General features: G+C 47.9%; 13 protein-coding genes and 1 non-coding gene across 14 annotated transcripts; 8 read left to right on the forward strand and 6 right to left on the reverse strand.

Moving 5' to 3' along the window:
- Positions 1-520: 520 nt before the first annotated feature.
- Positions 521-2426, forward strand: CNBB1210 (hypothetical protein; the record flags this gene model as incomplete). The annotated part of the gene is made up of 8 exons (XM_772226.1): positions 521-597; positions 656-669; positions 897-1024; positions 1079-1177; positions 1232-1284; positions 1345-1959; positions 2010-2273; positions 2330-2426. The coding sequence occupies 8 exons, from the start codon at positions 521-523 to the stop codon at positions 2424-2426; spliced, it is 1347 nt and encodes a 448-aa protein (XP_777319.1).
- A 341-nt stretch (positions 2427-2767) lies between these two features.
- CNBB1220 (hypothetical protein) lies at positions 2768-6566 on the forward strand (the record flags this gene model as incomplete). Its single annotated transcript, XM_772227.1, has 6 exons — positions 2768-3008; positions 3072-3151; positions 3213-3335; positions 3383-3629; positions 3683-4371; positions 4422-6566. 6 exons carry the CDS (start codon positions 2768-2770, stop codon positions 6564-6566), a joined length of 3525 nt encoding a protein of 1174 aa, XP_777320.1.
- Positions 6567-7749: 1183 nt separating this feature from the next.
- On the reverse strand, positions 7750-8672 carry CNBB1230 (hypothetical protein; the record flags this gene model as incomplete). Its single annotated transcript, XM_772228.1, has 4 exons — positions 7750-7966; positions 8021-8118; positions 8175-8293; positions 8348-8672. 4 exons carry the CDS (start codon positions 8670-8672, stop codon positions 7750-7752), a joined length of 759 nt encoding a protein of 252 aa, XP_777321.1.
- Positions 8673-8958: 286 nt separating this feature from the next.
- CNBB1240 (hypothetical protein) lies at positions 8959-10147 on the forward strand (the record flags this gene model as incomplete). The annotated part of the gene is made up of 3 exons (XM_772229.1): positions 8959-9256; positions 9310-9574; positions 9625-10147. 3 exons carry the CDS (start codon positions 8959-8961, stop codon positions 10145-10147), a joined length of 1086 nt encoding a protein of 361 aa, XP_777322.1.
- Positions 10148-10389: 242 nt separating this feature from the next.
- On the reverse strand, positions 10390-11149 carry CNBB1250 (hypothetical protein; the record flags this gene model as incomplete). The annotated part of the gene is made up of 5 exons (XM_772230.1): positions 10390-10449; positions 10500-10726; positions 10779-10897; positions 10960-11065; positions 11125-11149. The coding sequence occupies 5 exons, from the start codon at positions 11147-11149 to the stop codon at positions 10390-10392; spliced, it is 537 nt and encodes a 178-aa protein (XP_777323.1).
- Positions 11150-11762: 613 nt separating this feature from the next.
- CNBB1260 (hypothetical protein) lies at positions 11763-15052 on the forward strand (the record flags this gene model as incomplete). Its single annotated transcript, XM_772231.1, has 9 exons — positions 11763-12076; positions 12133-12327; positions 12373-12700; positions 12748-13155; positions 13202-14041; positions 14092-14551; positions 14603-14796; positions 14847-14952; positions 15006-15052. 9 exons carry the CDS (start codon positions 11763-11765, stop codon positions 15050-15052), a joined length of 2892 nt encoding a protein of 963 aa, XP_777324.1.
- A 115-nt stretch (positions 15053-15167) lies between these two features.
- On the reverse strand, positions 15168-15878 carry CNBB1270 (hypothetical protein; the record flags this gene model as incomplete). The annotated part of the gene is made up of 1 exon (XM_772232.1): positions 15168-15878. The coding sequence occupies one exon, from the start codon at positions 15876-15878 to the stop codon at positions 15168-15170; it is 711 nt and encodes a 236-aa protein (XP_777325.1).
- Positions 15879-16109: 231 nt separating this feature from the next.
- CNBBt060 lies at positions 16110-16209 on the reverse strand. Its single transcript is given in 2 exon segments — positions 16110-16154; positions 16173-16209. It is a non-coding gene; the product is annotated as a tRNA-Ser (tRNA).
- A 420-nt stretch (positions 16210-16629) lies between these two features.
- Positions 16630-19024, forward strand: CNBB1280 (hypothetical protein; the record flags this gene model as incomplete). Its single annotated transcript, XM_772233.1, has 12 exons — positions 16630-16971; positions 17035-17141; positions 17202-17233; positions 17289-17346; positions 17415-17554; positions 17610-17800; positions 17853-17912; positions 17974-17997; positions 18044-18130; positions 18177-18709; positions 18762-18849; positions 18923-19024. 12 exons carry the CDS (start codon positions 16630-16632, stop codon positions 19022-19024), a joined length of 1764 nt encoding a protein of 587 aa, XP_777326.1.
- A 160-nt stretch (positions 19025-19184) lies between these two features.
- Positions 19185-20391, reverse strand: CNBB1290 (hypothetical protein; the record flags this gene model as incomplete). Its single annotated transcript, XM_772234.1, has 9 exons — positions 19185-19204; positions 19256-19288; positions 19343-19726; positions 19903-19955; positions 20006-20050; positions 20106-20124; positions 20182-20195; positions 20249-20305; positions 20375-20391. 9 exons carry the CDS (start codon positions 20389-20391, stop codon positions 19185-19187), a joined length of 642 nt encoding a protein of 213 aa, XP_777327.1.
- A 413-nt stretch (positions 20392-20804) lies between these two features.
- On the forward strand, positions 20805-21808 carry CNBB1300 (hypothetical protein; the record flags this gene model as incomplete). Its single annotated transcript, XM_772235.1, has 4 exons — positions 20805-20872; positions 20928-20958; positions 21091-21201; positions 21251-21808. 4 exons carry the CDS (start codon positions 20805-20807, stop codon positions 21806-21808), a joined length of 768 nt encoding a protein of 255 aa, XP_777328.1.
- A 404-nt stretch (positions 21809-22212) lies between these two features.
- On the forward strand, positions 22213-23475 carry CNBB1310 (hypothetical protein; the record flags this gene model as incomplete). The annotated part of the gene is made up of 7 exons (XM_772236.1): positions 22213-22387; positions 22419-22510; positions 22579-22725; positions 22779-22878; positions 22943-23050; positions 23104-23203; positions 23259-23475. The coding sequence occupies 7 exons, from the start codon at positions 22213-22215 to the stop codon at positions 23473-23475; spliced, it is 939 nt and encodes a 312-aa protein (XP_777329.1).
- Positions 23476-23547: 72 nt separating this feature from the next.
- CNBB1320 (hypothetical protein) lies at positions 23548-25083 on the reverse strand (the record flags this gene model as incomplete). The annotated part of the gene is made up of 10 exons (XM_772237.1): positions 23548-23575; positions 23628-23716; positions 23771-23845; positions 23895-24200; positions 24250-24431; positions 24485-24677; positions 24737-24787; positions 24838-24897; positions 24949-25014; positions 25063-25083. The coding sequence occupies 10 exons, from the start codon at positions 25081-25083 to the stop codon at positions 23548-23550; spliced, it is 1071 nt and encodes a 356-aa protein (XP_777330.1).
- Positions 25084-25274: 191 nt separating this feature from the next.
- Positions 25275-27504, forward strand: CNBB1330 (hypothetical protein; the record flags this gene model as incomplete). Its single annotated transcript, XM_772238.1, has 10 exons — positions 25275-25518; positions 25578-25716; positions 25777-25843; positions 25899-25987; positions 26040-26376; positions 26430-26685; positions 26737-26886; positions 26944-27147; positions 27199-27312; positions 27362-27504. The coding sequence occupies 10 exons, from the start codon at positions 25275-25277 to the stop codon at positions 27502-27504; spliced, it is 1743 nt and encodes a 580-aa protein (XP_777331.1).
- Positions 27505-27514: the final 10 nt, after the last annotated feature.

Raw genomic sequence — 27514 nt, forward strand, 5'->3', positions numbered from 1 at the left:
GCAGAGGCGGCAAGGTTCATCCGGCGACAAAGCTCATCCTTACTTAAAAGTCATCGAATCAGCCATCTTTCTTTCGTTGGCCTCAGCCAATTTACTTTCTTGCTGCTCAACAGCCAGCAGTCAAACCATAGGAATTACTAGAGTCCTCTTGAAGCTGCAACCGCAAAACATGCTCTGCCCGCGTCAGACGTATCCCTGGGAGATTTAATTCTGTGATACTAGCGCTTACATACATGTTTGAGCTTCGTTGCAGCATACTAAGCTCGGTACACAGTTCTGTGCGTACATATACATATTGTGGTAAAGATTGTGGAAGCCGAGTGGTGACGTCAAGAGATTTTGCACTCAAGTGTTCCAAAAATCAGGGTCATTAGTTTGGCGAGGATATCAGGCTGAGCTGTCACCGGTCAACGCGTCCAGCGTCATCGATCGTCAGCGAGAGATGTTGAAGATCAAGCATCTCCAAGCTTGTCTCTGGAAAGAAAGTCCAAACGCATATATTCCAAACAACGACCCCACCATGGCAGACTTATCCGTTGAAGACAAGTGCGAGCTCGCAGCCCGTCTCATCGAACAAACTCCCCCAGGAGAAATCAAGTGAGCTTTGACGTTGGCAGTAATGACAGCGAGTGCTAGACACTGATATGATGTGCAGCGATGTCATCAATGGTATGTACTGCTCTTACAGATCCCAGAAGCATATCCATACTTCGCACCTGCCCCAATATCCGAATATGAGCAAATCTTTTCAAGCTCAACAGTCCTACCATAAGCTGAGGACAATTACTCTTCTATTTCTCTGAGGATTATTGCGACCAGGGCCTGTGATTGTCCATTCTTTAACTGCCACTATCCTTTCAGAGTGCTTAGGACTGGAAGCTAACACCATGTCACAGATATCAGAACCATTATCAACGATGACCAGGCTCTCATGCCTCATGTGCTTCCCGCTTTAAGGTCTTATAATCTCTCTCAGCTGCACGTTATTGAGCACCCTGAGCTTGATGAAGTCCCTGCCCACACAGTAAGTAGGATCGATATGGAAAATTTACGTCCCCCGATCTAACTTAAGCTACAGTCTCTTTTGTCCAAAGCAGTAATGCTTCCAGGGTCGGAGAACGAGAGGTATGTGGATAACGTTGGTAAAAAGAGCTTTGCCTTTGATCACTTGACTTTCGTGAGTCTGTGCTTTGCTTTTGATCTGAACGTAGAATATTTACAAATAAAATAGACTGTCTCCGACTACCGGCCATATGAGCTGCCCGAGGAGGAGGAGACTTTCCGGTGAGCGATTCCGCTAATTGTAATTGATAGAGACATTTCGTTGATACTCTTGGACCTCAGCGCCGAGCTTGCCAGGTCGCTGGAGGCTTACTCTAAGAACCACTTCCCTTCAGGTTTTTACTCTGTTGCGTGCTCCCAATTCCCTCTCAACCCTCAACCAACTGCTACCGACATTGCCGAGCCTGAATCCATGGCTCCTGATGAGGCTGCTCCGGCCGAGGATCTGATCCCTACCGCTGCTGAGGGCGAACCATCTGCTGAAACTGCTGTTGAAAAAATGGACGTAGAAGACGACGTCGATGTCACAGATGTTGTGGATGAACTGGTTAACAGTGGTGATTTAGAACCTTCGTCTACGCCTGCTGTGGGTCATGTCGACAGCAAGGGGGATATTAGCGATCCTGAACGTTTGGAAGCACTTGACGAAGCCGTAGAAGAAGAAAAGGAAAGGGAGGAAGAGGAAGAAAGGGAGAACGGCGAAGGGAATGTTGTGGAGAAAATATCAGAGCCGAAAGCTGAAGAGGAAGACGGACCTAAGCTTCCTGAGGAGGAAGAAGAGGAGATTGAGAAGAAGATTGAAGGTCTGAATGTGGAGGAAAAGAAACAGGAGAGAATTGAAAACCCATTGTACACACTAGAGGTAGTTGGTAACCGTTATAACCCCAGCAATTTCTGGTGGGTGGTTTTCTTGTTTTTCGCAAGGTCGCAGCTGACTTGTGTTGCAGGACGGGTAGATGGCGTACCCGCTGGGTTGTTGACCAAGCAGCTGGAAAAGTCAATGGTATCATCAACGTTAATGTTCATTACTACGAACAAGGCAATGTTCAGCTTGCTACTAACCACACTGCTTCCTTCCCGTGCCCTACTGAGCCTAACGGCTCTCAATCCATTGCATCCCAGATAGTAACAACTATTAGCAAGATCGAGACCAACTACCAACTTGAACTTAACGATGTGTACAATGAGCTCGGTGAAAAGGCTTTCCGAGCGTGAGTTTCTATCTGTGCTGCATCACTAACTATAGTTTGCTGATGAGAAGCAATAGGTTACGCCGGACATTGCCTGTCACTAGACAGAAGGTGGACTGGGACAAGGTCACTGGATACACACTTGGTGCTGACCTTTCGAAGGCACGAACATAATGTTTTGTTGCGAAAAATGTATATACACAGCTCTGCAGGTTGAGACCATCCTAAATACGCTTGTGAATGTTTGTAGCTAGGCAATGCATGTAAGAAGTTTGGTGTCTTGCGTAAAATGGCATAATGAGCAAATAGACGGCCCAAAAGGCAGGGATTTTTGAACGCGGCGTGGTCTCTGGTTTATATAAACAAATCCCAAAGACAAATCCGTCGCCTTGGGATTTGTTTTGATGTTTTCGCAGTCGCTCTGTTTGCCATTCCACTTATTTCCCGCAGACAGCAATTATATCTATCACGCATAGTATTTACACCTTCCCAGGAAGCATAGCAACGCACCGACAATGGAGGACCCGGCGTCCTCTCCCTCCTCAAGCGCCTACCAACTCGATTCCCCCTCCGCAAGCACTTTTCTTCGAACAGCCCAAACACTTGAGGGGCTCGCTAAACAGTTAGAAAACCTCAAGGATGAAGTGGGCAATGATACAGAGGTGATATGCTGCTGTGGTGCAGTGATTGATGAAACACAGTGTGAGATGGGCAAGGAGCGGAAAAGCATCGAGGACAAGTTAAAGCTTAGTGGTGGTATGTTGTCTCTGGCCAGTTGGGTCTATATGTTGTTTTATGCATAGCTGATGACTGAGATAGAAATCGGAAGTGCTCTTCTGCAGCGCTGTGAGCTTCTGGAACGTAAATATCGGAATGAAGTGGAACGGTTTCATCAACAAGTAAGTCTTACACACTTTGCGCCGTGTTAGCTGTCGACACCAGTCTAACTATGATTTTTAGCTGGAGGTCAAGCGTACTGCGCTGGCAGAGAGTGTTAAAAGAGTGCATAATCTTGAAAAGGCGAATATGACTCATATGCAAAAGTACGCAGAGCAGTCTCGGAAAATGGAAGTCGTCGAAAAGGTACGTTTTTTAAACGCAGGGTAACGACACTGACTAAACTTACACAGAGATATACCGAAGCCATGCACACTCAGACACTCACTCAACAAACTCTTACCCACGTCAGGACGGAGCTCACGAATCTGAGAAATACCCATGCTCGACAAACTGTGGCATTAGCTTCAAGAGGCGGTGTAGAAGAGAAGTTGCTTGAGGCCGAAAAACGATACGAAGAGGCTAGGGATATGGCGGATGAGGAATTGCGAAAAGGCAAAGAGGAGAAGAGAAAGAGGCTGAGGGCAGAGGCGAGAATCGGTAAATAATTTCCAGAAATACTGCTGTTGGTGATCATTCCTAACAACTCATAGCGGAACTGGAGGAGCAGGTGAATACTGCCAATAAGGAAGCGGAGAAGATAAGAGCAGACAGGGCTCAAGATGCACAAGACCTTCTGGCGAATGCCAAAGAGCGGCTGAAGATGTTGCATGATGAATTGTCTGAAACATACAATGGCAAATCACCATCCGAAACTCCCGAGTATCAGCGCGTTCTTGAGGATCTCGTCGCCAACAATACACTTCTCAAACACGATGCCTCGGAGCTTTCTGATTCCCTTGCAGAATCACGAGACGAGGTTCGCGTTCTTCGAGACGAAATCGAGTCACTTCGAGCCTCAATACCCTCCAGACTTGCGTCCCCTATCGACCATTACCCCCGTCTTGCGCATGAGCTCAATCCCCGGTTTTCCCACTCTCGTACCGAGTCGAGTCCTATAATGGGGTGGAACCAGCCACGGCTGAGTCCTTGGGAACAGCACCGAAAGTTATCTACCGGAGTTGCAGGTCTGGGTATGGGTCCCATAGGTGAGACCGAAGGCAGTATTACATCAGACGACGTCAAGTCTGGACCTGTATCTCCAATTGTAGACAGTCCAAAGCAGGGTGTAAGGGCATCTCCAGGTGCTGCTGTCGGTTACATGTTGAACGGCGTGCCTAAGAGACCGGGGACAACATCAAGAAGGGTTAGTGGAGACTCTAGGATTATGAGGAACTACGCCGTAAGTCTGTTAAATTTGCAATCCTGACATATTACTAACCAGGCCTATAGTCGCGCACGATCGGCTCTATCGATGAGACTCTGCCTCGTCAAGAAGACCCTCCCATCTCGCCGGGTTCTGACTACTTCCGCGCTGCCGAAATTAGTCGTAAGCGCCGTTCACTCCGGCTCGCTCGACAGACGACTATATCCCCAAACGAGTTCTCCGATTATTCCCCCAACGCCAGCAATACACTTGTTGACCAATCTGTGTCGGCTGATCTTCCTTCGCCAATGTCAGAGACAGCAAAGCTTGACAAGAGAGCTGAGAGTCCGCATGTGGCGAAGAAAAAACCATTGCTGCTGTTGACAAAGTCTATGGGAGTGCAAACAGACCATACACCAGACGGCGAGGAAAGAGAGGAGAAGCAGCGGCAACGTCAAACAAATGCAGTGTCGGGTTGGGCTAGCACTCCTAGAGAAACGTCCCCTACTCCTGGAAGGGAGAGCTTCCCCGGTACTCCAGGAACTCCCAACCCCGAAGATGGACCTGCGAGCGCGTTGCTCGTTGTCGTAGAGCACATGAGCCGGATCTTGTCTAAACTTCGTGCTGCAGACGTACCTACCCTCAACAAACGTCTCAAGAAACAACACCTTGCCGGTGATGTTGTGCATCTTTCTCAGACAACATTGCGTGCCTTACAACAAGAGATTAATGAAGTGCGTCACCACTTCCGAGGTGTACATAACTTTGGAACTATTGATCCTAGAGATTTCAATCTTTTGCTAAGACTCATGCGCGACGTGTTCAATGACCTGGTCGAGCTTCAAGCAGTTGTCAATGATGTGACCATCGCTCCTGCAGTAGCAAAGAAGTTGCAAAGAGCAGCGTACAAGGCGGAGGAAGATGAAGCCGCCAAAGCAGGCAATGTCGCTTCAGGCCTCGGCTGGATCGCTGCACCTATAACTAAGTTCTTCGTCACACCCGCTGAGAACACTGAGCATGATCCTAACGTCCCCAGTAGTCCGGGAGGACCCGGTGTGGGCCTTGACAAGGGCAGGTCGCCTGGTATGCCCAGAAAGCCAGCGCCAAAACAGCAGGCAATGGCAAGTGCTACGGCTACGCACGTGAGCGTCGAGTTTGGAGGGTCAGGAATGGTAAGGCGTGTGGCACCGGCTCTAACTACACCCTCTGTTGCTATATCGTCCGTATCCCCTGCCGAGATACTGTCGAACCCTAGCGAAATGGAACAAAGAACAGTGTCTGGCCCGGCCGCAATAGGGAGGAATGAGGAAGGGCTTGTTGCACCAACAGTGAGGACGTTAAGGAGTGTCAAATCAAAAGCGAATAGAAATGAGCTGCTTGGGATCTTTGCTGGCGCTCCGCCACGAGCGACAGCATCTGGTGGCGAAGCAAACTGGATGGTTGCCAAAGGTGTGGGTAGTGAATCAAAACGGCTAAATAATCAGGCGTATGACGACCACGCTATCAAGGGAGGCCCGTCAGAACGCAAGAAGCTGTCGTCGGCCGTCGATGCTGTCATTGATCAGTCAGCGGTAGAGGACGATTATGATGTAGCAGTTGCAGGTAGCTACGAACCTCCTCTCCTTGAACGACAGTTACGACCACGAGGACTGTCGGATAGCAGCATCCGCTCAACAACCGTCAGCCTCGCAAAAGGAGCCATTCATGAGGCTACCATGACAACTCCCATACCCCGCGCCGCTGCCTATGGGGCGACACTATCAACAGGCTCTGTGTTTCAGACGCTCTCAAGAAGGTTTTATAGCTTTCGCGCCCCAGAACTTGCCAGTGCCAACCCCGCCGAAGAGGGCAATTCCGATGTGATATCTACTCCTCCTAAACCTGCCACCAACACCAGCAACACTCCTTCTCCACCCCGCGCCATCCTCCGCTCGCCAAGAGGTAACTCTCGCAACTCTTCAGTTTCCACAACCTCTTCTCTCACTCGCGACAGGCCTAATTCTAGTACACCAACATCTCGCAAGACAATTACATCGACTCCACTTGTAACTGCTAGTTCTTCCCAAACTCGATTCTTTGGGTATTTTGCCAGTTCGCTGGCAGCGGCTGGAGCTGATGGGATGAACGAAGGAATGGAAGGGGAAGGAGAGCTTGTGGGAGGAAATTTGAGGCAAGGGGAGATGCTTGGGCATGCCAGAGTTGACAGTGGGAAACAGAAAAGAGTTGTGTGAGGAACAGTGTAAATATGTCTCGGACTTTATCACGAACGATTTTTTGTTTAACGACTTATTTACGCTCATTCTGTTATTGCATAATCAGAAGATACCCATTTGGTTGTTATTTTAGCATCACCTATAGTCAGCACTTTTGAGTAACCGGTGGGCCGTTCTTTGCTGCTTCGCGGCTACAGCGTTCGCTATTTGTTTTACCATGCAATTTTATTCATCGTAGGTACGTATATAACACATATTCTTCGTTTTTTTGCTCGTCGTACACCAGTCTCAATTTCATCCCGTTTTTGTTTTCTCCTTCCACATGCCTTTATCCTTCATCTTGAAACAATTGTTCAGTAACTGTACTGCCTAAGATATGTCATCCTGCCAGAAGTTGTAGTAATGGCAGGCACGGCGTGATATTGGTGGTGTGATTTACCAAGAAGATAGAAAAAGCGTCAAATTCTAGTCCCCAAGCTAGTTCTATGCGGTGGTCAGAACAAGTTGATAGAACTATTGCGTCGACTTGTGACCCATGGAGTTAAGCTCGTGTTGAACGTTGCGTCTTCCCTTACAGGATGTTCGAGGACTGTTTAATTGCCTTTGTCGATGATCAGTTTCAGGTATCATCCGCCACCTTTTTGACTATCTACTTGCGGTTTTCAAACACTAGGATGGGGTTCACAATGGGCTCCACTGTGAGGAACATGGTGTTGGTGATCGTGGGTGGTAGGGCGAGAAGTATAGATGGTAATGTGGCGGGGCATCGTTCCCTAGATGGTAATGTGGCGGGGCATCGTTCCTGTTATGATGTTCTTGTTCAATGATGAATTGAGACTTCAAAGTGACTTGTGGGTCCAAGACTCCTACGCATCGTATATACATACCTTCCAAGGTCTTCATTTCACGAGTGTAAATAAGTCCCTCAAGGAAATCTTCCAACAATTGAGTTGATATCATCCATTTCCGATCAAGAAAAGACTCGGCTCCACTTGTGTGGGCCGTGTGTATCCATCATCGACAGTGGTGAATGTTGTCAGGTCAGCATTAACTCAGCAAACATCAAAGTCAAATGCTCATGGGTTTGTCATGCAATGCAAGTGTGATGCTGTTCTGGTTTATAAGATGAGATCCAGCTCCATCTATCCTTTCTTCTTCTCCCTTGACGCTCCATCACACCCGTTCGATCTCGTCTAGCACCTCAAGGCTTTTCAAACTCCTTCTTTGCCAACGCCAACTGTCCGTCAAGGTCTTTGCACATCTCGTCCACAACCTTCTGCACTTCATCAGTGCCGTTCGCTTTTCTTCCGCCCAAGGCCTTGAAACCGTCAGTTCGAGCCACACGGATTTGAGTCTTCGCTGCTTCGACAGTCTCAGCTAACTGACGCAAAATTTCAGCACGCTGTTCGACAGTGGGGCTAAGAAAATCAGATCGTCAGCTAGATAATGGATAAATTGTGGCGACGGCCTACCGAGCAATGGGAATTTTGAGGGTTGTCCCAGCCATTCTCTGAGGCGAGATTCCAGGAAGGTTGGCAGCGTGGATGGCTGATTCCACCTGTTTCAAAGACTATATGGTAGCCGTAATTAGCGTTTCTTCGGTAATCAAGTAGGCATGAAACTCACAGCAGTATCCCAGACCTCGACGAACAAAGCGTTGCCTTTAGTTGTCACAGATGCCAAGGCATTCAAATGCAATGTTCCGGGTGTGTCGGGTAAAGACACCCTAACGGAGTCCAAAAGGGCTATTTTCCCAGTCAACCTTTACTCTTGGTCCCTTGTCCAAGATATTTACCTACCAGGGCTAACTCGTCCCCTCCCTCTCTCTACACCTTCAAACAAGACGGCCTTGGCCCAGTGAACCGACTTTTCCATCTTTGCCTTAGCCTTGCTCACCACCTCCTCAATCACAACTTCACCCGCACCTTGATCATCCGTCGCACCAGCCTGGTCATCCTCTGTGATCCGGAGTTTTTGTTTGGCAGTCTTTGTATTCTGGCCTTTGTTTTTCTTGAGAGCAGGGAGAGTGGAGGAGAGGAAACGTACGAGAACGGGGCGGGCAGCGAGGGGAGCGGTGGCCCTCGGGAGCGATCTGATTACTGTTCTGAGTACTGCTGGTCTCATATTTGGTTAGAGAATATTATAGTCGTATAAGGATACTTGATCTTTCTGCGAATTTAATGTTCCTTTTGTTCGACGACGGAGACAGCAGGTCTTTACGTCGGGTTCCCTCTAGGGGACTATCACGTGGTTACCACGTGTACAAGTCGAGGAACAGACAGTGAATATAGTCACGTGATGTCTTCAAAAGTTCAAAATAATCAGCATGCTTCGTGATTTTTTACAGCTTGAAAGCGCAGGCTTCAGTTCTCAATAACCTATCCTTGGACAAGCTCATTCAATCAGTAATATGGCCAGATTCACATCAATTGGTATGGGCCGCAAGAAATTTGTCGCCTCAGCTGCCGAAGAAGCTCGAGCGACTGTTCAGAATGATCAATCCGGTGAACCAGATGCCGGTCCTTCCTCGGCTCCCGCCGCCGAGGGCAAGAGCAATGTAGACGGTTCACAGACAGCTGGTAAGAAGAAGCGAAGAGGAAGGATTAGGGCGAGGGATGAGAGTGGGAAGAGGATTGCGATCGGGGAGAAGAAGGGGCCTGATGATGGCAAGGTTGCGCCTCGATGGGGCAGAGATCCAGAGCTTGCTCGTACGTATAGCGTTGTTGCATGGCTGTCGCAGTCGCTAAAGAATAAATTTCAGGACGTTCAAAACTTTCCGCCAAGCACACAGAGGACCGAAAACAACGTCGTATTGAAGATCGCAATGCCAATGTGACCTGCTTTGCTTGCCGAGGTGTCGGTCACGCCGCTCGAGCTTGCCCGAACATCTTACTGGCCGCTACCACTGTCGGCGCTCCTGAAGAAAAGGGTGAGGGTGAGGGTCAAAGAGGAGTTGAGAGGAAGGAGGTTGGTAGGAGGAAGGGAGGCAAGAAGGGCGGTGATGTGACCAGCAACAAGTGCTACAGGTGTGTCTGTCCCTTATGCCCGCCAACTCTTCTATTAATTAAATGTGCAGGTGCAACGGTACAGACCACTCTTTACACCAATGTCCCGAGCCTGTTGACCCTCAGAACCCCACACCATACGCCACCTGCTACATCTGTCTCGGTTCTGGGCATCTTTCCTCTCTTTGCCCACAAAACAAAAAGGGTGTGTATGTCAACGGCGGCGCGTGCAAAGTCTGCGGCTCGACCGCTCACCGTGCCAAGGACTGTCCCGATGACAAGCGCGAAAAGGCTCCAGCGTTCGAGCAAAGAAAGCGGGGTGACATTGTTTTGGGTACCGGTAATGGAGCGGGCGCAGATGAAGATGACTTTATGGTCGAAGCTCGCCATCGACCAGCCCAGAACGGGTCCAAAAACAAGCGACATGCTCCTGCTAGGAATGGCGAAAGACCCATGAAGAGGATGAGGGATCCCGCAGAGGTTGAGGGTTATGCTCAACAAGGCGAAGTTGTTCAGGCGCCTAGTGTGCCGTTGACGGCGAAGAACAGGACCGAAGTCCTCACGAAGCCAAAGGCCAAGGTTGTCGCGTTCTAGTTGCATATATGATACATCAGATATTGGGTTTTGTGCTGTATGTATTTCTTATGGATAATGTTTTTATCAACCACAACACAGTGATCGCCGCTGCACGTTGCAGACGCAGCCTCGCATTTCTGATCAGGCGATAGACATTCTAGGCGTTATATTGGCTACAGTTGCGCAAGGTGGCGGCTTGACTTCTTCCACTGGTCTGATGAGGAAAGGGGAATTTTGCTAGCCTCTTGGCCCTGAAGTTACTATTTTGTCACCTGTTCGGCTGTTATTGAAACCAAGTCTGTATCAAACAGTTCAATAAACTATGAGTGATGAATTAGACGACAGCTCTTACATGTATAAGTATACTTACCTGCTCGTTCAGTACCCTGACCTTCATCCCTGCGTACCGTCTATACTCTTCCAATATACTACTCAACGCCCACCGTTGTAGCTTTCTGTAACATCCCACCACAGTTCCAGTCCTATGACGTCCCATATTGCAACATAGTAACGTTGGGAAAGTGGATGGGCGTAGTAAGAGAGTTAGAGCCTGAATGATCAGTGGCTCGGGCGGAGGAGGAAGTGGTGGAAGGTGGTCTGTCCTTTAGGTATTAGCAAACCACTTGGGATAGAGCGAGTATGAGCTGACATTGGCCAGATATAGGTACCACACCAGAATCTGTGTATGGAGGTGGGAAGTGTGGGTTCAAACTCGTTTGAGGGGCGAGGTTGTACAACTTGATCCCTTGAGATTCGATGAATGACAAGCTACCAGCTCATCGTCAACTTCCAATCTTTTGCGCCACCGACCCTCAGGTAAAAGGCCCCACAATATGTCTGAAGGCTCCTCAGCTCCCACCCATATGATGCTTTTCAGATTTAGCTTCTCGAGAAAAGAGAAGCACAGCTCGGAAGGCTGGGCGGAACGGTAGAACCCTTTAAATGGCAGAGCTTAGTTCATGACGTCCGCAAGACAAGAAGAGAAAAAGACGAACCGTCTTCCACGAGGCCAAAGTTCATAGGTGGTACTATCTTTGCCATGATGTCTCTTGTGTGAACGTATGCCCGACGCTAGGTTTATGCGACCGAGAACATTGCTTTCTTGTTCGTTGTCTTCGCATTCGTTTTCTCTATGGACACAATCCGCTTTAGTCACGTGATCTTGAGAGTCTGCTTAATGAACTGCCGTATCTTTCTCTTCTATGGCATGTAGTGGACCAGAGGTTATATTTATACAAAGAAAGCCCAAGACGACATGAATTGCAACAGTTATCAAGCACTGTTTCATGTGCAACTCTGGTTAACTTATGAAGTCATGCTCGGTCACCCATCTCGCCTGTTGGTCCACGGGCCCGTAGTAACAATCTATGCAACGATGCTATATGTTTCACTCGTCGATCCCCCACTCTAGCTCCTTGTATGAGCCGTTCCGCAACAATCTTCATGCAAAATTCTCAGCCGAATAGGACATGGAAAGAGATGGGCCAACAAATGCCACACACGGAATTTGTGTCGGCATCAAAACGCGCTCATTTCGACGCGTCCGAGCTTCCCTCGACGCGTCCATCTTTCATTTCCGAACTGCCTCTTCTTACTTACCTTTCTTCCTTCCTACCCACAGAAAAACATCGCCATGTCCTCGCCACCATCCAACTTCAACTTCCCCTCTTCTTCAGCTCCCATGGGCTCCCTTCGCCATTCTTCTCCACCCGGTAATAGACCCATTGTCGACCCTCTCGCTTTCGAAAACGTGCACGGCCTCGCCGGTTCTCTGCCCGGCGCTCGTAATGGTGATGTTGACGGCTCCGAGGCTGAAGAGGAAGGCGCCGTCCAGGGCGGACGTGGAAGGAGACAAGGTAGAAGGGGGCTTGATTTTGATGCCATCCCCAGAGTGAAGGACACCACGGGTGAAAAAGTGATGGAAAGTTTCATCCTGTTCTTGGAAAAGTTAGTGATGTCTCATTCCATTTATGAAAAAGTACTTACACAAATATCTTTGTTAGCTATACAGAAAGCATCGCTTTCCCAGAAACTCCTGGGTCTGTCGTACCACCACCTACAGGGGATGAGTCAAAATACTATGTTGAGCAGGTTCATCTGATGAAGATAGATGAGAGGACCACTCTTTACGTCGACTTTGGCCATCTTCTCGAACGTGAAGAAATTCTCGCTCGAGCTATCCAATCCCAGTATTACCGGTGAGTGACATTCGCTTAATAGTGATCCGCGCTTACACTACATAGATTCCTTCCTTATCTTCGGCGGGCGGTTCAGTTTCTTGTGCGTCGTTATGAGCCCACTTGGCTTTATATGTCAACATCTGTCAATGCAAGCGAGACCATTCCTAGCTCTTCCCTTACTATTCGAGAATTCAACGTTGCTTTCTACAACCTCCCTCTCACATCGGGTATCCGTGACTTGAGGATGGACAAGATCGGTCAGTTGATGAGCATCAGTGGTACTGTCACCAGGACATCAGAGGTCAGACCAGAACTGGTTAGCGGTACATTCGTATGTGATAACTGCAAGACAGCTATCCATGATGTGGAACAGCAGTTCAAGTACACCGAGGTATGTTTTTTCTCATGTTTTTCATGCTTGCAGCTAACAAGAGGCAGCCTATCATGTGTCAAAACTCAACCTGCAGTAACCGTAACCAATGGCAACTTAACATTGAACAATCAAAATTTTCCGACTGGCAAAAAGTCCGTATTCAAGAAAACGCCAACGAAATTCCCACCGGTAGTATGCCTCGATCACTCGACGTTATTCTCCGTTCAGAAATTGTCGAGCGAGCCAAGGCTGGTGACAAATGTACCTTTACTGGTACCTTCATTGTTGTTCCCGATGTTTCGCAGCTTGGTCTTCCTGGGGTGAATGCGGAGATGATGCGAGAAGCGAAAGGTGGCCGAGGCGATGGTGGACCGGCGAGCCAGGGTGTAACAGGTTTGAAGGCGTTGGGTGTAAGGGACTTACAGTATAAGACTGCGTTCTTGGCTTGCATGGTTCAAAATGCTGACTCCAGAGTAAGACTTTAGCTCTACGGATTTGAATCAAGCTAATTTCATGTAGGCTGGTGTTACAGACGTGCGAGGTGAAGTTGAAGACGGCCAAGAAGACCGAGAATCGTTCCTTCGTTCACTTACTTCCCAGGAACTCGACGAGTTGCGAGGCATGCTCAACTCTGATAACATCTACCAAAGTCTTGTCCAGAGTATTGCACCTACCGTCTATGGTCATGAGATTGTCAAGAAGGGTATCCTTCTCCAACTTATGGGCGGTGTGCACAAGCAAACACAAGAAGGCATCCATCTCCGTGGAGATATCAACGTGTGCATCGTCGGTGATCCCTCTACCAGTAAATCTCAGTTCCTCAAATACGTTTGCGGTTTCCTCCCTCGTGCGGTCTACACATCCGGTAAAGCCTCCTCAGCTGCTGGTCTTACGGCCGCCGTCGTCCGAGATGAAGAGTCTGGCGAGTTTACCATCGAGGCTGGTGCGCTCATGTTGGCCGACAATGGTATCTGCGCTATCGATGAATTCGACAAGATGGACATTGCCGACCAAGTCGCTATTCACGAAGCCATGGAACAACAAACCATCTCTATCGCCAAGGCTGGTATTCAAGCCACCCTCAACGCCCGTACCTCCATCCTCGCCGCTGCCAACCCTGTTGGCGGACGATACAACCGTAAAATGAGCCTGCGTCAGAACGTTGCCATGTCAGCGCCTATCATGTCTAGGTTCGACTTGTTCTTTGTCGTATTGGACGAGTGTAACGAAAATGTCGATTTGCACATCGCTCAGCACATCGTGAATGTGCATAGATTCAGGGATGATGCCATTGCTCCAGAATTCAGCACCGAAGCGCTCCAGAGGTATATTCGATACGCCAGGACTTTTAGTCCAAAGGTAAATTTTGTCCGATTACCACTATAGACGTATATACTTATCTGCCACAGTTGACTCCTGCTGCCAGCGCTGTTCTAGTCGAAAAGTACCGCTCCTTACGTCAGGATGAAGGTGGTCCCGGCAAGTCGTCTTTCCGAATCACTGTCCGTCAGCTAGAAAGCATGATCCGTCTATCCGAAGCTATCGCCCGAGCAAACTGTCAACACGAAATCACCCCAGCCATCGTGCGCGAAGCCTATTCTCTTTTGAGACAATCTATCATTCACGTTGAGCAGGACGACATTTCTTTCGATGATGAGGATGAGGGCAATGGACTTAATGGACCTGATGGACCTGGTGGTGATGATGGTATGGATGAGGACCCTCAACTGAGTTCGGCGGACCTTGCGGCGTTGGATGAGGCAGAATCAAGTTATCAAAGAACATCCTCTGCTCAGCAACAAGAGCAACAAGCGCGTGAAACCAGCGTTGCTACTACTCAACCGTCGAAGAGGAAGATGCGAATCACTTGTGAGCACCCTTTCTTTCTCCCATGCCTGAATGAACTGATAACCTATGCAGATAACCAATACATGGAAATAATGAACCTCTGTGTTCTTTATCTCTCCGAGGTTGAACGGGATAGCGGTACTGGGGTTGATCGAGAGGAGTTGATACAATGGTATCTCGAACAGAAGGAGAATGACTTCGAATCAGAGGAGGATATGGAGTATGAGAGGGAAGTGATAGGGAAGGCCTTAACTAAGCTCGCCAAGGTGCGTTTGATGGTTTAATGAGACTGTGCCAGTGGCTGATAACATGATAGGACTCGTACTTGTTAGAAATTCGAGGAGATGTCAGAGAAGGACTGGTTCCTTCGAGCGAATTGGAGTCTTCTGCTGGGGATGGCAACAAGGTCTACTATCTTGTTCGTAAGTATAGTTCGTCACCGCTCCTGCAGATTAGGGCTGATGATTTGTCGCAGATCCCCAAGTCGATTTGTCAGACTTGTCTTCCTCCATTCCCGCATAAGGCATTAGTATTTTCGATTAATCTTGGGTTTGGTGTTTGTCTTATTAGCTTAGATGTACGGTGTATAGATGCATTTTCTGCTGTCCCCACAATGCCGCATGTGTCATGCCCCTCCTCATGCAGATCCTTCTTTCTCCTTCAGATCGTTCTCCAATCCTTGCAACGTCCTGACTAAGCTTCCACCAGCCGCCTGGTTCAAAACGCCCACAAGACTCCTTCCTTGTCCCTCCAAAAGACCAACCAACTGCGCTCGCAACGTATCAAGTTCCGGCACCTTGCCCAACTCCTCCAACTCCTTCTGACCCATCACCTTCCCGCCCTCCACTAAACCCGCCACAAGTTCCAAAGTCGGTTGAATGGCAGAGTTCTCTCGCTTGATAGATTTGACCGTTCTAGAGAGAGCGGTAAGGATTTTGTTGAGATATGTGGGGGAGAGAGTGGAGCAGGTAAGAACAGCCCGCTGGCCTGTGATATGAGGAGTGATGGGGGACGAGCAAGCTTTGGATGTCGCGACGAGCACACCGGATCGTACGACCATCAACTGCGCTGGTTCGATTTCTGCTCTTTCCAATTGCTCCTCCTTAGGCAGCCTGGGGTTGTAAGGGACAATCGGCCTCTTGATTGACCCAACAGCACGCCTTAGTTTGGACCATTCAGCCGCAGATATGTTTGCATGGTCGAAAACCAGAACAAGGGATGATTTCGTTAAGACTTGGTTGTACAAGTTCCAGAGGAACGTTTTTCGAGCAGTGTAGACTCGCGGGGCTGACGGTTGAGGGGAAGAGGTATTTTTCGAGACAGCGGATGGACGGGCTGCTGAGGACATGCAGCGTATGGGGGTGAAAGGTGCTCTAAGAGCTGTTGCGGGCGTTCTGAGGGCCATATTATGCGTGTCTGGCGTTCGGGCGGATTGAGAAGAGGATTGAGATACTCGGACTAGCAAAAAGGTCGCAGGAAAGAAACGCGAAAAAAAGGTTCCGTTCCCGTTGTGGCGTGGTACTCGCTTTATTACATAATAACTGGTAAAAGATAATTGAAACAAAAAGCAAAAATTAAACGACTTGAGCAGGGTTCGAACCTGCGCGTCTTTCGACACGGGATTTCTTGGATTACGTGATCCATTCAAGTCCCGCCCCTTAACCACTCGGAGCATCAAGTCATCAGATGATAGAGCCATACCCGGTACACATGATATATGTATTATAATGCTTTGACGATTGCTTAGTTTTACATCTATCTTTAACTAAAAAAAAACCCTTTCAAACCCAAGTCTCTCAAACCTTCCTAAGTTTTTGACATATTGAAATTCTGCAACTCAGAAAAGGATATGCTCTCTGTCGATACAATTCCGTAAACTGCAGTTTGCACCTATCATCTTTCAGTTCTTATCGCGGCGGCGCCCGGAGGTTATTATGGCGTTTTCCGCCATCGGCTTACTCCGTGGAGATAACGGCCATATTTCCAACGACGGAACAAGGAGGGTCATGCAGCGTTCACGAAGCCGGCCATTATAAAGGCTTTATCGCCTCTGTTGCTTCTTCTCCCATTATCCCTTCCAAATACTGCCAACCATCACCATGTCCGAACAGAAACAGAGCTCCGCTCTCCCTCTACCTATCCAGTCATCTACACCCTACCGTCCCTCCTGGAAGCCCCGCATCTTGCTGGGTATTCTATTTCTCCTCGCAACCGCTATCAACTTTGGTCCATCCTTATCTTCAGTTTCTGAGGGAGAAAACGGTCGCTTGGATCCGTCATCTTACAAATTCCATGATGATTTGACCACTCGCTTTGATATCGAGCAACTAAAAAACTGGGCCACATGTCCCCAGCAACCCAAGCCTATCTATCCCAACATGACTTGGGAGATGACGGAGGAGGAAAGAAATAGGTCGATTGAGCATTATGCCCAGGCAGTGGTTAGTAGTGCCCCTTTGTCATATCCGTCGAGGCGCAAGATAGCTGATGGGTTGATTATACAGCGAATCCCTACTCAGAGTTACGATGATAATGAAGAACCCGATGAGGATCCCAGGTGGAAACCGTTCTTCATATTCCAAGACTGGTTGAAGGAGACGTATCCCCTTGCGTATGGCAGAATTTCGATCATGAAGTGTATCCAGGCTGACCGTACTTTGTATTTTGATAGGCATGAAAAGGCCACTATCGAGTACATCAACAGTGGGTTCTGCGACGCTTCATTTGCAGTACCAAATTATCTGACTGATATCTATAGGGCTCGGTATCTTGGCTACTTTCAAGGGTTCCGATCCGACTCTCAAGCCCCTTTTGTTGTAAGTATCATCCAAGGTTAGCTAAAATTCATATAATTTAGCTGACGTATCTTGTCCCCAACATGCAGGATGTCTCACTACGATGTAGTCCCCGCCCCCGAATCCACATACGACAGGTGGACTTATCCACCCTTCTCGGGTCACAACGACGGGACTTACATCTGGGGCAGAGGGGCTGCTGACGACAAACCTCTTCTCGTTGCTCAATGTCAGTATACTGTTGACTTGGGGCCCTTCAATATTTATTAATATGGCGTTCGTAGGGGAAGCAATTACTCATTTGTTAGAGAACGGATTTACTCCTCGTAGAACCATTATCCTCTCCCATGGAAACGACGAGGAAGAGGTATTCGCTCGTCGAGGACAAGGACAGATTGCTCCCTTACTTGAGAAACGCTACGGTAAAGATGGCTTGCTGATGGTTATCGATGAAGGAAGTGGTACTGAAGATGATGTGGGTTGCTTTTAAGGAAAGGTTGTGAAGGAACAGGAATAACCTCTTTTAGTACTATGGTTCGGCCTTTGCTTTGCCTGCTATGGGTGAGAAAGGCTACATGGACATCACAGTGGGTCTCACCTCCTGCTGGTTGGAAAGTAGCTAACCAACGTCTATTTTCATCCTTACAGATTACCGTTGGTACTGCCGGTGGTGTAAGTTTCCCGAATCAACATCCGAACGAGACTCACTCTCCTGCAGCACTCTTCCGTCCCACCCGAGCACACTGGTATTGGAATCATGTCCCGGTTGTTGACTTCCTTAGAAGACAACCCTTTCCCTACCAAGGTCAGCCTATACATTCAAGACAGCACATAAAGTTGACAAAGTATAGCTCACTCCCGCTTCTCCTTACCTTACCGCTCTCATGTGCGCTGCCAAACACGGCTCTTCTTTCCCTTCTTCCCTCTCCTCTCTCCTCTCTTCCGAAGGTCCTACTTCTTATCCTAAACTGGCTAAAGCGCTCGCCAAAACTTCCCTCCTCGAGCGTGCCTTGCTAGGGACCACTACCGCAGTTGACGTCGTGCATGGCGGCGTCAAAGTCAATGCTTTGCCTGAACTTGTCACCGCGATGGTCAACTTCCGTATCGATTTCTCTGAGAGTCTCAACTCGACCAAGGAACATGTCAAATATCTCGCTTCTCAAGTGGCTGAGAAGAGTGGTCTAGAACTGTCAGCGTTTGATGGGAGGGACGTGGGCGAGTTAAACGGTAAATTTGTCAAGGTTGAGGTAATGGGATTGCCTCTCGAACCTGCTCCAAGGACTCCAACTGAAGGTGGGGTCTGGGAGTTGTTTGCTGGGACAGTCAAGGCTGCGATCCCAGGTCCCGATGGCGAGGAGCGTTTTGTTACTCCCTTCGCTTCAACGTAGGTTTTTCTTCCAGTGACCAAGTTTCAGGGCTGATTACATTCAACATAGGGGCAATACTGACTGCAAAATGTACTATAACCTCACCAAGAACGTCTACCGCTTCATGGGTACCAGTTTTACTGGAAGTGAAAATGCTGTGAGTGTCAGACTCTAAACACAACCGAAAGCCAGACTTTAAACATGACTGAATGCCTGACCCGTATTCGCAGCACACTGTCGATGAAAAGGGCTCTATTGCAGGACACCTTCAAATTGTTAAGTGGATCCACGCCATTGTCCAAAATGCTGATGCCTACACTGGCGAGGAATGATCGGTTATTATAACTAGTCATGTTAACTAGTTGTGATATATGGTAATTAAAATCGTGTTTCAAGTTTTTTATAAAGTCGCAGGGAAATTACCAGAAATACATGAATTTCTTTGAATGTACAAAGGATGCATGCGTATGGCTTCTTGATTCACATCTAGATCTACTCGTCACCACCGAACACTGCACAAGATGTCAGAAGTTTCTTACATGGCTGTATCAGCAATGACTTACAGATAGAACCGACAGAAGACTTGCCACCTGGAGCTGTATTTGCGATATTAGTATGCTTATGACGAATATAAAACGATCACAACTTACCTTGAGTGACCTTTCGGGTAGGCTTGAATCCAGGAGGGGGGTTGCTAATCCTGTCTTTCTTCTCCTTGTCATCATCCTTGACGTCTTCAATCTTTGCACCGCCCTCTTGTTCTTGCTCAACATGCACCTTCATCCTTTCCAATCTCTCGATTTCAACGTCGACACCGTCACCGCCATCTCGAGGAGGGGCAAGGGAGAGAGCGTCCTGTTCTTCGTACTCCTCACCAAAAAGTCGAAGATTGTCTTCCTTGGCCTTTCGGGGAACGGTGGATTTGGAAGGAGGGATGGCTGATTCGGTGGTAGGATCGGCAATCTCAGCCTCAACAAGGTCGGCAACAGCGGCATCGGTAGCAGCTTGAGAGAATTTTCCAAAAGTGGCGTACTCTGTGAGCGCCATTGTCAGTTCCCGTACTAATACATGATATGCACAAAACCCAAGACATTCCACGTGTTTTGATGATCTAGGAAAGGCTGGCCAGCAGTTTGCGGATTCCACAGACATCATACCTGATGGAGCAAGGAGGACTTGCAGATGAAATATATCACCAAGATAGACTTACTCGGAAGTTTCTGGATCTCGCTAAAATTCTGGTTGACGGTCACACCTGCAGACCTAGCCAACACGTCAGATCTTTCCTGACCGCTCTGTCCTCCTCCACTCACTTAAGGAATTCAAGAAGAGATCGCTTGGAAAAGACAATTTTGTCACTGATCATAAATGTCATCTCCTAGCTCCAGTATATCGGATATAGGCAAAGCTTACCTGTCCCAATTCAACATGCCTGATCGTCACGACAAGTGATAAGAATTCTGTTGGGCACCCAGGCAATATTACTCACCAATAGTAGCACTCCTATAATTCACGTCAGCATGTCCGCAAGGATTTATAGACTGGAATTCACGTACCAAGTCTTGGGTTGTTCCATGTTGAAGGGATGAATGGGGGTAAAAGTAGAAGCTTGACTACATGGTGTTCAAATAGGTGATGTCAGTCTTCGGGTTCTGAGATAAGTTGTATGAACTGGGGCGTACTCAGCCTGGTTGGACATTGTGTATATGAGCTGCGAGAGGTATATGTGCTGAGGTGAATGATATTTATAAGATGGAAGTTGAAAGAAGAGATGAGCAAAAGACAGAAGTGATGAAATCGGAACAGGTTGCAGTGCGAGCTTAGCCGCTGACGATGATGATGTTGAGGGCGTCAGGGGGGGTGTCCCGATCTACGCCGGCTACCTTCCCCCTTTTGCACAGCAGAGTGACGCAACACAAGCAGTAAATAATAGTCGTTCATTTGTCCCAGAGACAAAAAGCGAAGATCGCTGTTCGTTCTCCTCATTCCATGCATAAGGATATATACTCAACTACAATCATGGCGCCCCCGCTTGTTACCATCTATGTGAGTAGTCCTGCAGACGCTCATGTCCAGCCGAACGACCCTTGGCCACTCTCTCGCTGATCCTCAATGTCGCGTCAGGTCACGAGCTTGACGTCTGCACCTGCAGTCCGAAGGCATCATGATCTCCTCAGGAGGTATGTCTATTGAAACTATGTATCCCTGTCTCTCGGAAGCTCAATTGATTATTAGTTCCCTGAATGCCATGAATATCAAGTACGAAGTGAGTAAGATCATGGTTGCTTGTGGGCGAGCGTCTCAGATGTAATCCTGTAATCCTGGCTAGTCCGGGCAACGTCACGGACAGTCTGCTAAACCTACTGAAAGAGAACATGCTGACTACTCTTTAACAAAGGAATATGACCTCGTGATGGATGAAGAAGCCAAGCGCCGTTGGCAACGAGCAAAACCGGCGGGCAAGGTCATTGGTCTTCCTGGCTATCTCGTGGGAGGTGAATGGATTGGTGTAAGTATGCCTATAGCGTGTCTAGGGACCAGGTTAATATCTTCGCTAGACAATGGAGGATTTTGAAGAAGCCGTAGAAACACAATCCCTTGAATCGTTCCTCAAACAAGACCTCAATATTCCCGACGAGGCATCTACAATTTCCGACCCATCTGCTCCCTCCGCCTCCAAACAAAAGTCAATGCAAGAGATGGAGCTTGAGAAAATCATGGGAGAAATGACGAACGAAGATCTGGACAAGTTAATGAATGAGTTGGGAGTATCCGATGACATCGGCAAGGTCGGATTGATCAACCAGCCTTCCAGTGGAATTAATATTAGGTCGTGGGGCGGAGAAGAAGGTGTCATCAAAGGACCAGCCCCCACCAATGGTGAGGATGTCATCTCAAAGTTCCTTCATCAAGAGGAGAAAAAGGATGAGGACAAAGATACGAACGACGGAACCGGTGTCTATGATAACACAAAGAAGGTCAAAGACGAGATCACAGATGTGCGGGAAGATGAGAAAGACCTTGTGTTGGAGTTGAAGAAAGAGTCTGAGCTTGACGCTCGCGAGGAAAAGGACATCGCCTTGGCGGAGAAGAAGGAGGTTGGGAAGCTTGACTAATAACTGAAGATTAATGGGTGTGTTTGTATTATTTGTATACAGTTTGTATCATACACAGACAATGATTATTTATCAAGCCATTGTGCAGACTAGGCTTGATACATTTGGTCTGCTAGTGATCGATTACAGGGGTTCCATTCTTAGGCGTGCCTTCAAGCATCATACAGTATTCCCTTTTTATTAACTAACCGGACGACAGCTTGCGGGACGTCGAAACACATTTACGTAAGCTTATTATATCGGATCTCACCGTGATTGCGATGACCATGATGATTATTGATGCTTCATGCGAGCCCGATTATTATGAGATGGACGGAGTCGCGTTTTCGACTCGTCCTTCGGTTCGTTGGTCGTTTTCTGTTTACATTTTGCCCTCCATTACATTGCCTGATATTTTATTGGCAATGGCCCCTCCTTTCCTCAAATCCGTCGAAGAGTACGAGAAGCTCGTCGACTCTGTTGATACTTTCTTGTTGGACTGCGACGGAGTTCTTTATCATGGAAAGCAGGTAGTAGAAGGCGTTCGAACAGTCCTCAACATGCTGAGAAAGAAGGGTAAGGCCCAGCGATTTGAGTTGGGTGCGCGTTGATAGCTGAAGGTAGCGAACAGGCAAGAAAATCATTTTCGTTACCAACAATGCCACCAAGTCTAGAAGGAAACTGAAGGAAACCTTTGACCAGCTTGGCTTGAACGCTTCTATCGTTTGTTCTATCTCTTATCGGAAGATTAAATGTTGGTCAGCTGACTGGTAATCAACTCATTACTCTAGGACGAGTGTTTCGGTTCGGCTTATGCATCAGCAGTGTACATCTCAGAAGTCTTGAATTTCCCCAAGGATAAGAAGGTCTACGTCTTTGGTGAAGAAGGATTGGAAGAGGAACTCGACCAGTGCGGTATCGCTCACTGCGGTGGTTCTGTATGTCATGACCTTTCAAAGCCTGAAACGAGGTAACTAACGAGTTGTTATAGGATCCTGTGGACCGAGAGTTCAAAGCTCCTATCGACTTTACTGTCTTCAAGGCCGATGATTCCATCGGTGCCGTCTTATGTGGTTTCGACTCTTGGATAAGTAAGTTGTGACAACCTCAGGTTGCGGTGTGGAGAGGAATGAAACTGATGGCGATGACCCCCAGATTACCAAAAACTTGCAAAGGCCATGACTTACCTCCGTAATCCAGAGTGCAAGCTCATCCTCACCAACACCGACCCCACATTCCCTACCCACGGTGATGTCTTCCCTGGTCGGTACTCGTTTGTGCTTGCGTGTCATTCTTTCAGCTCATTGATCTTACAGGCTCTGGTTCATTGTCTATTCCTATCGTTAACGCGTCTAAGAGGAAGCCTCTTGTAATTGGCAAGCCCAACAAGATGATGATGGACGCCATTCTTGCTCAGTAAGTTGCTCCGATTCTTGAGTCTTACCACAGAAAACTTACGACGCACGTTTAGCCACATGTTTGATCCTTCTCGAGCTCTGATGGTCGGCGACAACCTCGCTACTGACATTGCTTTCGGCCGTAACAGCAAGATCCGAACCCTCCTTGTCATGGGCGGTGTTACTAAGTATGAACAAGTGTTTGGAGAAAACCCCAACGAAGTTGTGCCCGATTTGGTCATGAACAGCTTTGGCGATTTGGCGGTGTTAGCAGATGCGTCTGAGCAATGAAAAAAACATGTGTTTCAATAGATGTCATCATAGAAATACATCTGACATGAACTGTAACGACTGGTTTATAGTTTATTCAAAGTCTTCGGTGAAGCCCATACTGCAAAATCTGTCAGTATGCGAATAAATGGCGACTATAGGAAAAATCCTACAGTGTGTATTGCTTGTAAACAGTCATAACCTTGGCAATAAATGCCTCGATGTGGAATATCTTTTTTGATCCCATTCGCATTCGAAGTTCCTATGAAACACACAATCAGGTTCTATTTGAGCAAGAATAACTGAATGGACTCACGTAGTAAGCGGTCCAGTGCACAATTTGCGGTTTTAATGTGTCATCCACCTTCTCAACTAGCCTCTCTGAGATGGTCTAAGCCCGAATGTCAGCTTGTCTCCTGACCTCTCAGCAGTTCGCATACCTTCATAACAACTGTTGGCGGTATACAGTGGCTTAGCAACTCGTAAATCTTCGCCCGGATATCTAACAATTTTTGCGCCGTTTGCTCCTGCAAGATCGCATCCGCGACCTTTCCACAATAAGTCTCCCAATCGGGTTTGGCAACCTCGACATCACCAGACAGGTCGGGGTGTTGCATCCGCATGGCCTCAAAAACAAGTAAAGCTTTTCGAAGATTGCCTTGCGATGTTTCAAGGATGGCATTGTTGGCAGAAGATGGAAGCATGAATCGTTCTTTCTTGGCGACGTAATTGAGGACTGTTGACATCTATTCTCAGAGTAAAAAACTGATTCTTAGGAGTTTAAAGAGGCCTTACTTCGTCATCTGTAGGGGCAGCCACTCGCATAAGCAAACATCGACTTCTAATAGGAGCGATGATTTTGCTTGTGCTATTGGCGCAGAGGATAAGTCTCATATTGGTCATATACTTTTCCATGGTTCGTCGTAATGCTGCTTGGGCGTCTCGAGTAAGAGCATCCGCCTCGTTAATGATGACCACTGTGATTGCGGTCAGCTACGATGCGAATTTATCCATCAGGACAAAGACTGACCCTTGAACCTCTGTTTTGCATTCAAATCGACTTGCTGAGTTTGTGCAATCTCCTTCAAAATATCTTGAATGACTACTCTGTCGTACATACCCACGTCGGATGGTGTAAGCTCGATGTGATAGTTTGACTGAACGACATTGACGTCAAGCTTGCGGTTAGAAGGAGTGACAAAGACTCTTTGGTCAATTCGAAGCTGCAGAACGCGTATCAAGGTCAGAGAATGCCACAATCAATATCTTGAGCACTCCTCACCTTCTCCACACCAGGTCCATAGAGTTCTCGAAGAGTGCACATGATCCTTGTCTGCGTTCTGTCAATATAGTCCCAGGAAGTGATAGTAGAAATGTGTTCACCTTCTTTCCAGCACCTGACGGTCCATAGAAGAGAATATGAGGAAAGTCTCCAGAAGCAGCCTACACAATGACCTGTAAGCATCCATCGGTTGAGCTATGGCGTGCACTCACCAAAGATTTCAGACGCGATGAGAGGCCATCGTGATAATGGAGATCGTCGAGCGTTCGCGGACGGTACTGTGCACCTTATCAGACATGCTCGAATCACGTTAGCAGAGTTCCCACCTTGTCGACCCAGAGAGACATTGCAGCTGGACTTGAGGATAGATGCCTTTAAACTGTAAGTATGGGAAAAACACAAAGACGCGTAAACGATTTAGACATGAAATTAAGTGGGACACGCGCCTGTGCCTCGATATGAAGTTGTCGGACTTCAAGTCCGCCAAGTTGTTCCACGTTTCTTTTACTCAGCCAAAACCATAATGCAATAGGGCCTTATGACTTCCCCCTATATCCCTCTCCCAGCAGCCCCTCTGCCCCTCTCCGAAGATCCCAGCTCAATGGAACTCTCTTCGTCTGCCGATGATGATGAGGGGCACGGTCGACCAAGGCTTGGGAGATCTGCGACTATCAACAGCTTGGGAGACTTCGAGTTTGAACACGCTCTATTGCCTTTGACATTGAGCGGGGATGCAGATGTTGACTCTCATAAAGAAGAGAGACATGTTGAGCTATGGCACGGTAGGTCTTTTTTACTGAAAAAACCGCATGATGTTCACTAACTTGTCAAATTACAACAGGTGTTGCACTGGTGGTAGGAGCACAGGTTGGATCAGGCATATTCTCCTCTCCAGGCGTAGTTGTGCAAGAGGTAGGCAGTGTAGGTGCGAGCTTGATGGTCTGGGTTATCAGCGGTGTTTTAGCTTGGACAGGGGCAAGGTATGTCAACAGACTGCTTGGTCTTGGTCTTGGGCTGCGAGATTGACTGATCAATCGCAGTTCGTATGCTGAGCTAGGATGTGCTATTCCTCTCTCTGGAGGTAGTCAAGCATACTTAGCATACGCAGTAAGCTATATTACTAGCGGAAATCTATTGCAGGGCTAAAAACGTTTTTCCCAAGTTTGGGCCAATCACTTCATACTTGTTCACCTGGACTGCAGTGTCAGCATTGAAGCCAGGAAGTGCGGCTATGATCGCTCTCATCTTTGGGCAAGTGCTGCCAATAACCCTGTCTCCTTGAGCCTTACTTCCTGCCATTTAGTGAATATGTCAATCGCTTAATATCACATTCCTTGGGAGACTCCGAAGTCCCGGCATGGTCAATCGAAGTGACAGCAGTCTTCGCTATATTTCTATGTTCAATTCTCAACGCTATATCTCCTACCATGGGCACGAATTCAACGGTGGTCCTTACTGTCATTAAAATTGGTGCGTTGGTATTCGTGGCGGTCTTGGGTGCAATTGTGCTGCTCAGAGATGGACCTGGCGAGGGTTTGATGCCCAGTGGGTTGTTCAAAGGCACATTGGCGGATGCAGGCAACTACGCTATCGCGATCTACTCCGGTCTTTGGGCATTTGATGGCTGGGACGCTTGTTGTGTACGTCTGATTGGTGTGTTGTGTCCTTAGATTGTGGCTTATTCTACCTTCAGTATGTGGCAGGCGAAATGCGAGACACCAACAGAGATCTGCCCCGTGCTCTGCACTCTTCAATGGCTATCGTAGTGGTTCTCTTTCTTGGAGCCAACCTCTCTTACTTTATTGTCCTCAGCCCATCTGTCGTGGCCTCGTCAAACACCGTTGCGTTGGACTTCGGAAAAGTTACTATCGGGAAATTTGGAGCCGTTGTGTTCAGTACTCTGGTAGCCATTAGTTGCTTTGGAGCCTTGAACGGCGGATTGTATACAAGTGAGTTTTTCTCTTTTGCATCAGGAGAAAGAATATTGAAAAATGTCATAGCAGCAAGGCTCATCTATGCAGCCTCTAAAGAACACTTCCTTCCTTCCATCTTCTCACGTCTTCACCCCCAGCGTCGAACGCCAGATAACGCTATTCTGCTTCAAGGTGGATTGGCTATCTTTTTTGTCATCTTCGGTGGGGGATTTAGAGGTTAGAAAATTGTTATATACTTTCGACGCTTGCTGACCCCGATGTTTCACTTTTCAGCGCTACTGAACTTTTTCTCCGTCGCTTCTTGGACCTTTTACCTCCTCACTGTCCTTGGTCTCCTCGTTCTGCGTGTCAAAGAGCCTCATCTCGACAGACCGTATCGGGCTTGGCTCGTTACACCTATCGTCTTCTGCGCCGTGTCCATGTTCCTTTTATTGATGCCCATTTTCGCTGCTCCATGGGAAGCATTTGCAGCATTCGGTAAGTTTATGAGAACAGACCGTACTCGCGATGCTGAGACCGCGGCATTAGTATTCATTGCTTCGGGTATGCCAGTGTATTATCTGACAGTGAGATCTCGCACTCGAAATGCTGAGCTCGATGGTGCCAGCAGTTCCGGCTGGGGCGTGCGTGTTACATTATCTGGTGAGCTATTTGACCAGTACATCAAGCAGCAGACCCTAACGACTGGTAGATGCGTGGATCAAATTCAGAGAAGATATCGATAGGCTCTTGCCGCGAGAATGGCAGCAACCATATAGACCGCAACCCCATTATAATAGCGACCGACGAAGAGGGATGCTTGGAGAGCAAGTTGAAATGTCTGAGAGACGGTAGCTTCGAATTC

The sequence above is a fragment of the Cryptococcus neoformans genome, chromosome 2 (genome assembly GCF_000149385.1).
Source record: "Cryptococcus neoformans var. neoformans B-3501A chromosome 2, whole genome shotgun sequence".
NCBI lineage: Eukaryota > Fungi > Basidiomycota > Tremellomycetes > Tremellales > Cryptococcaceae > Cryptococcus > Cryptococcus deneoformans.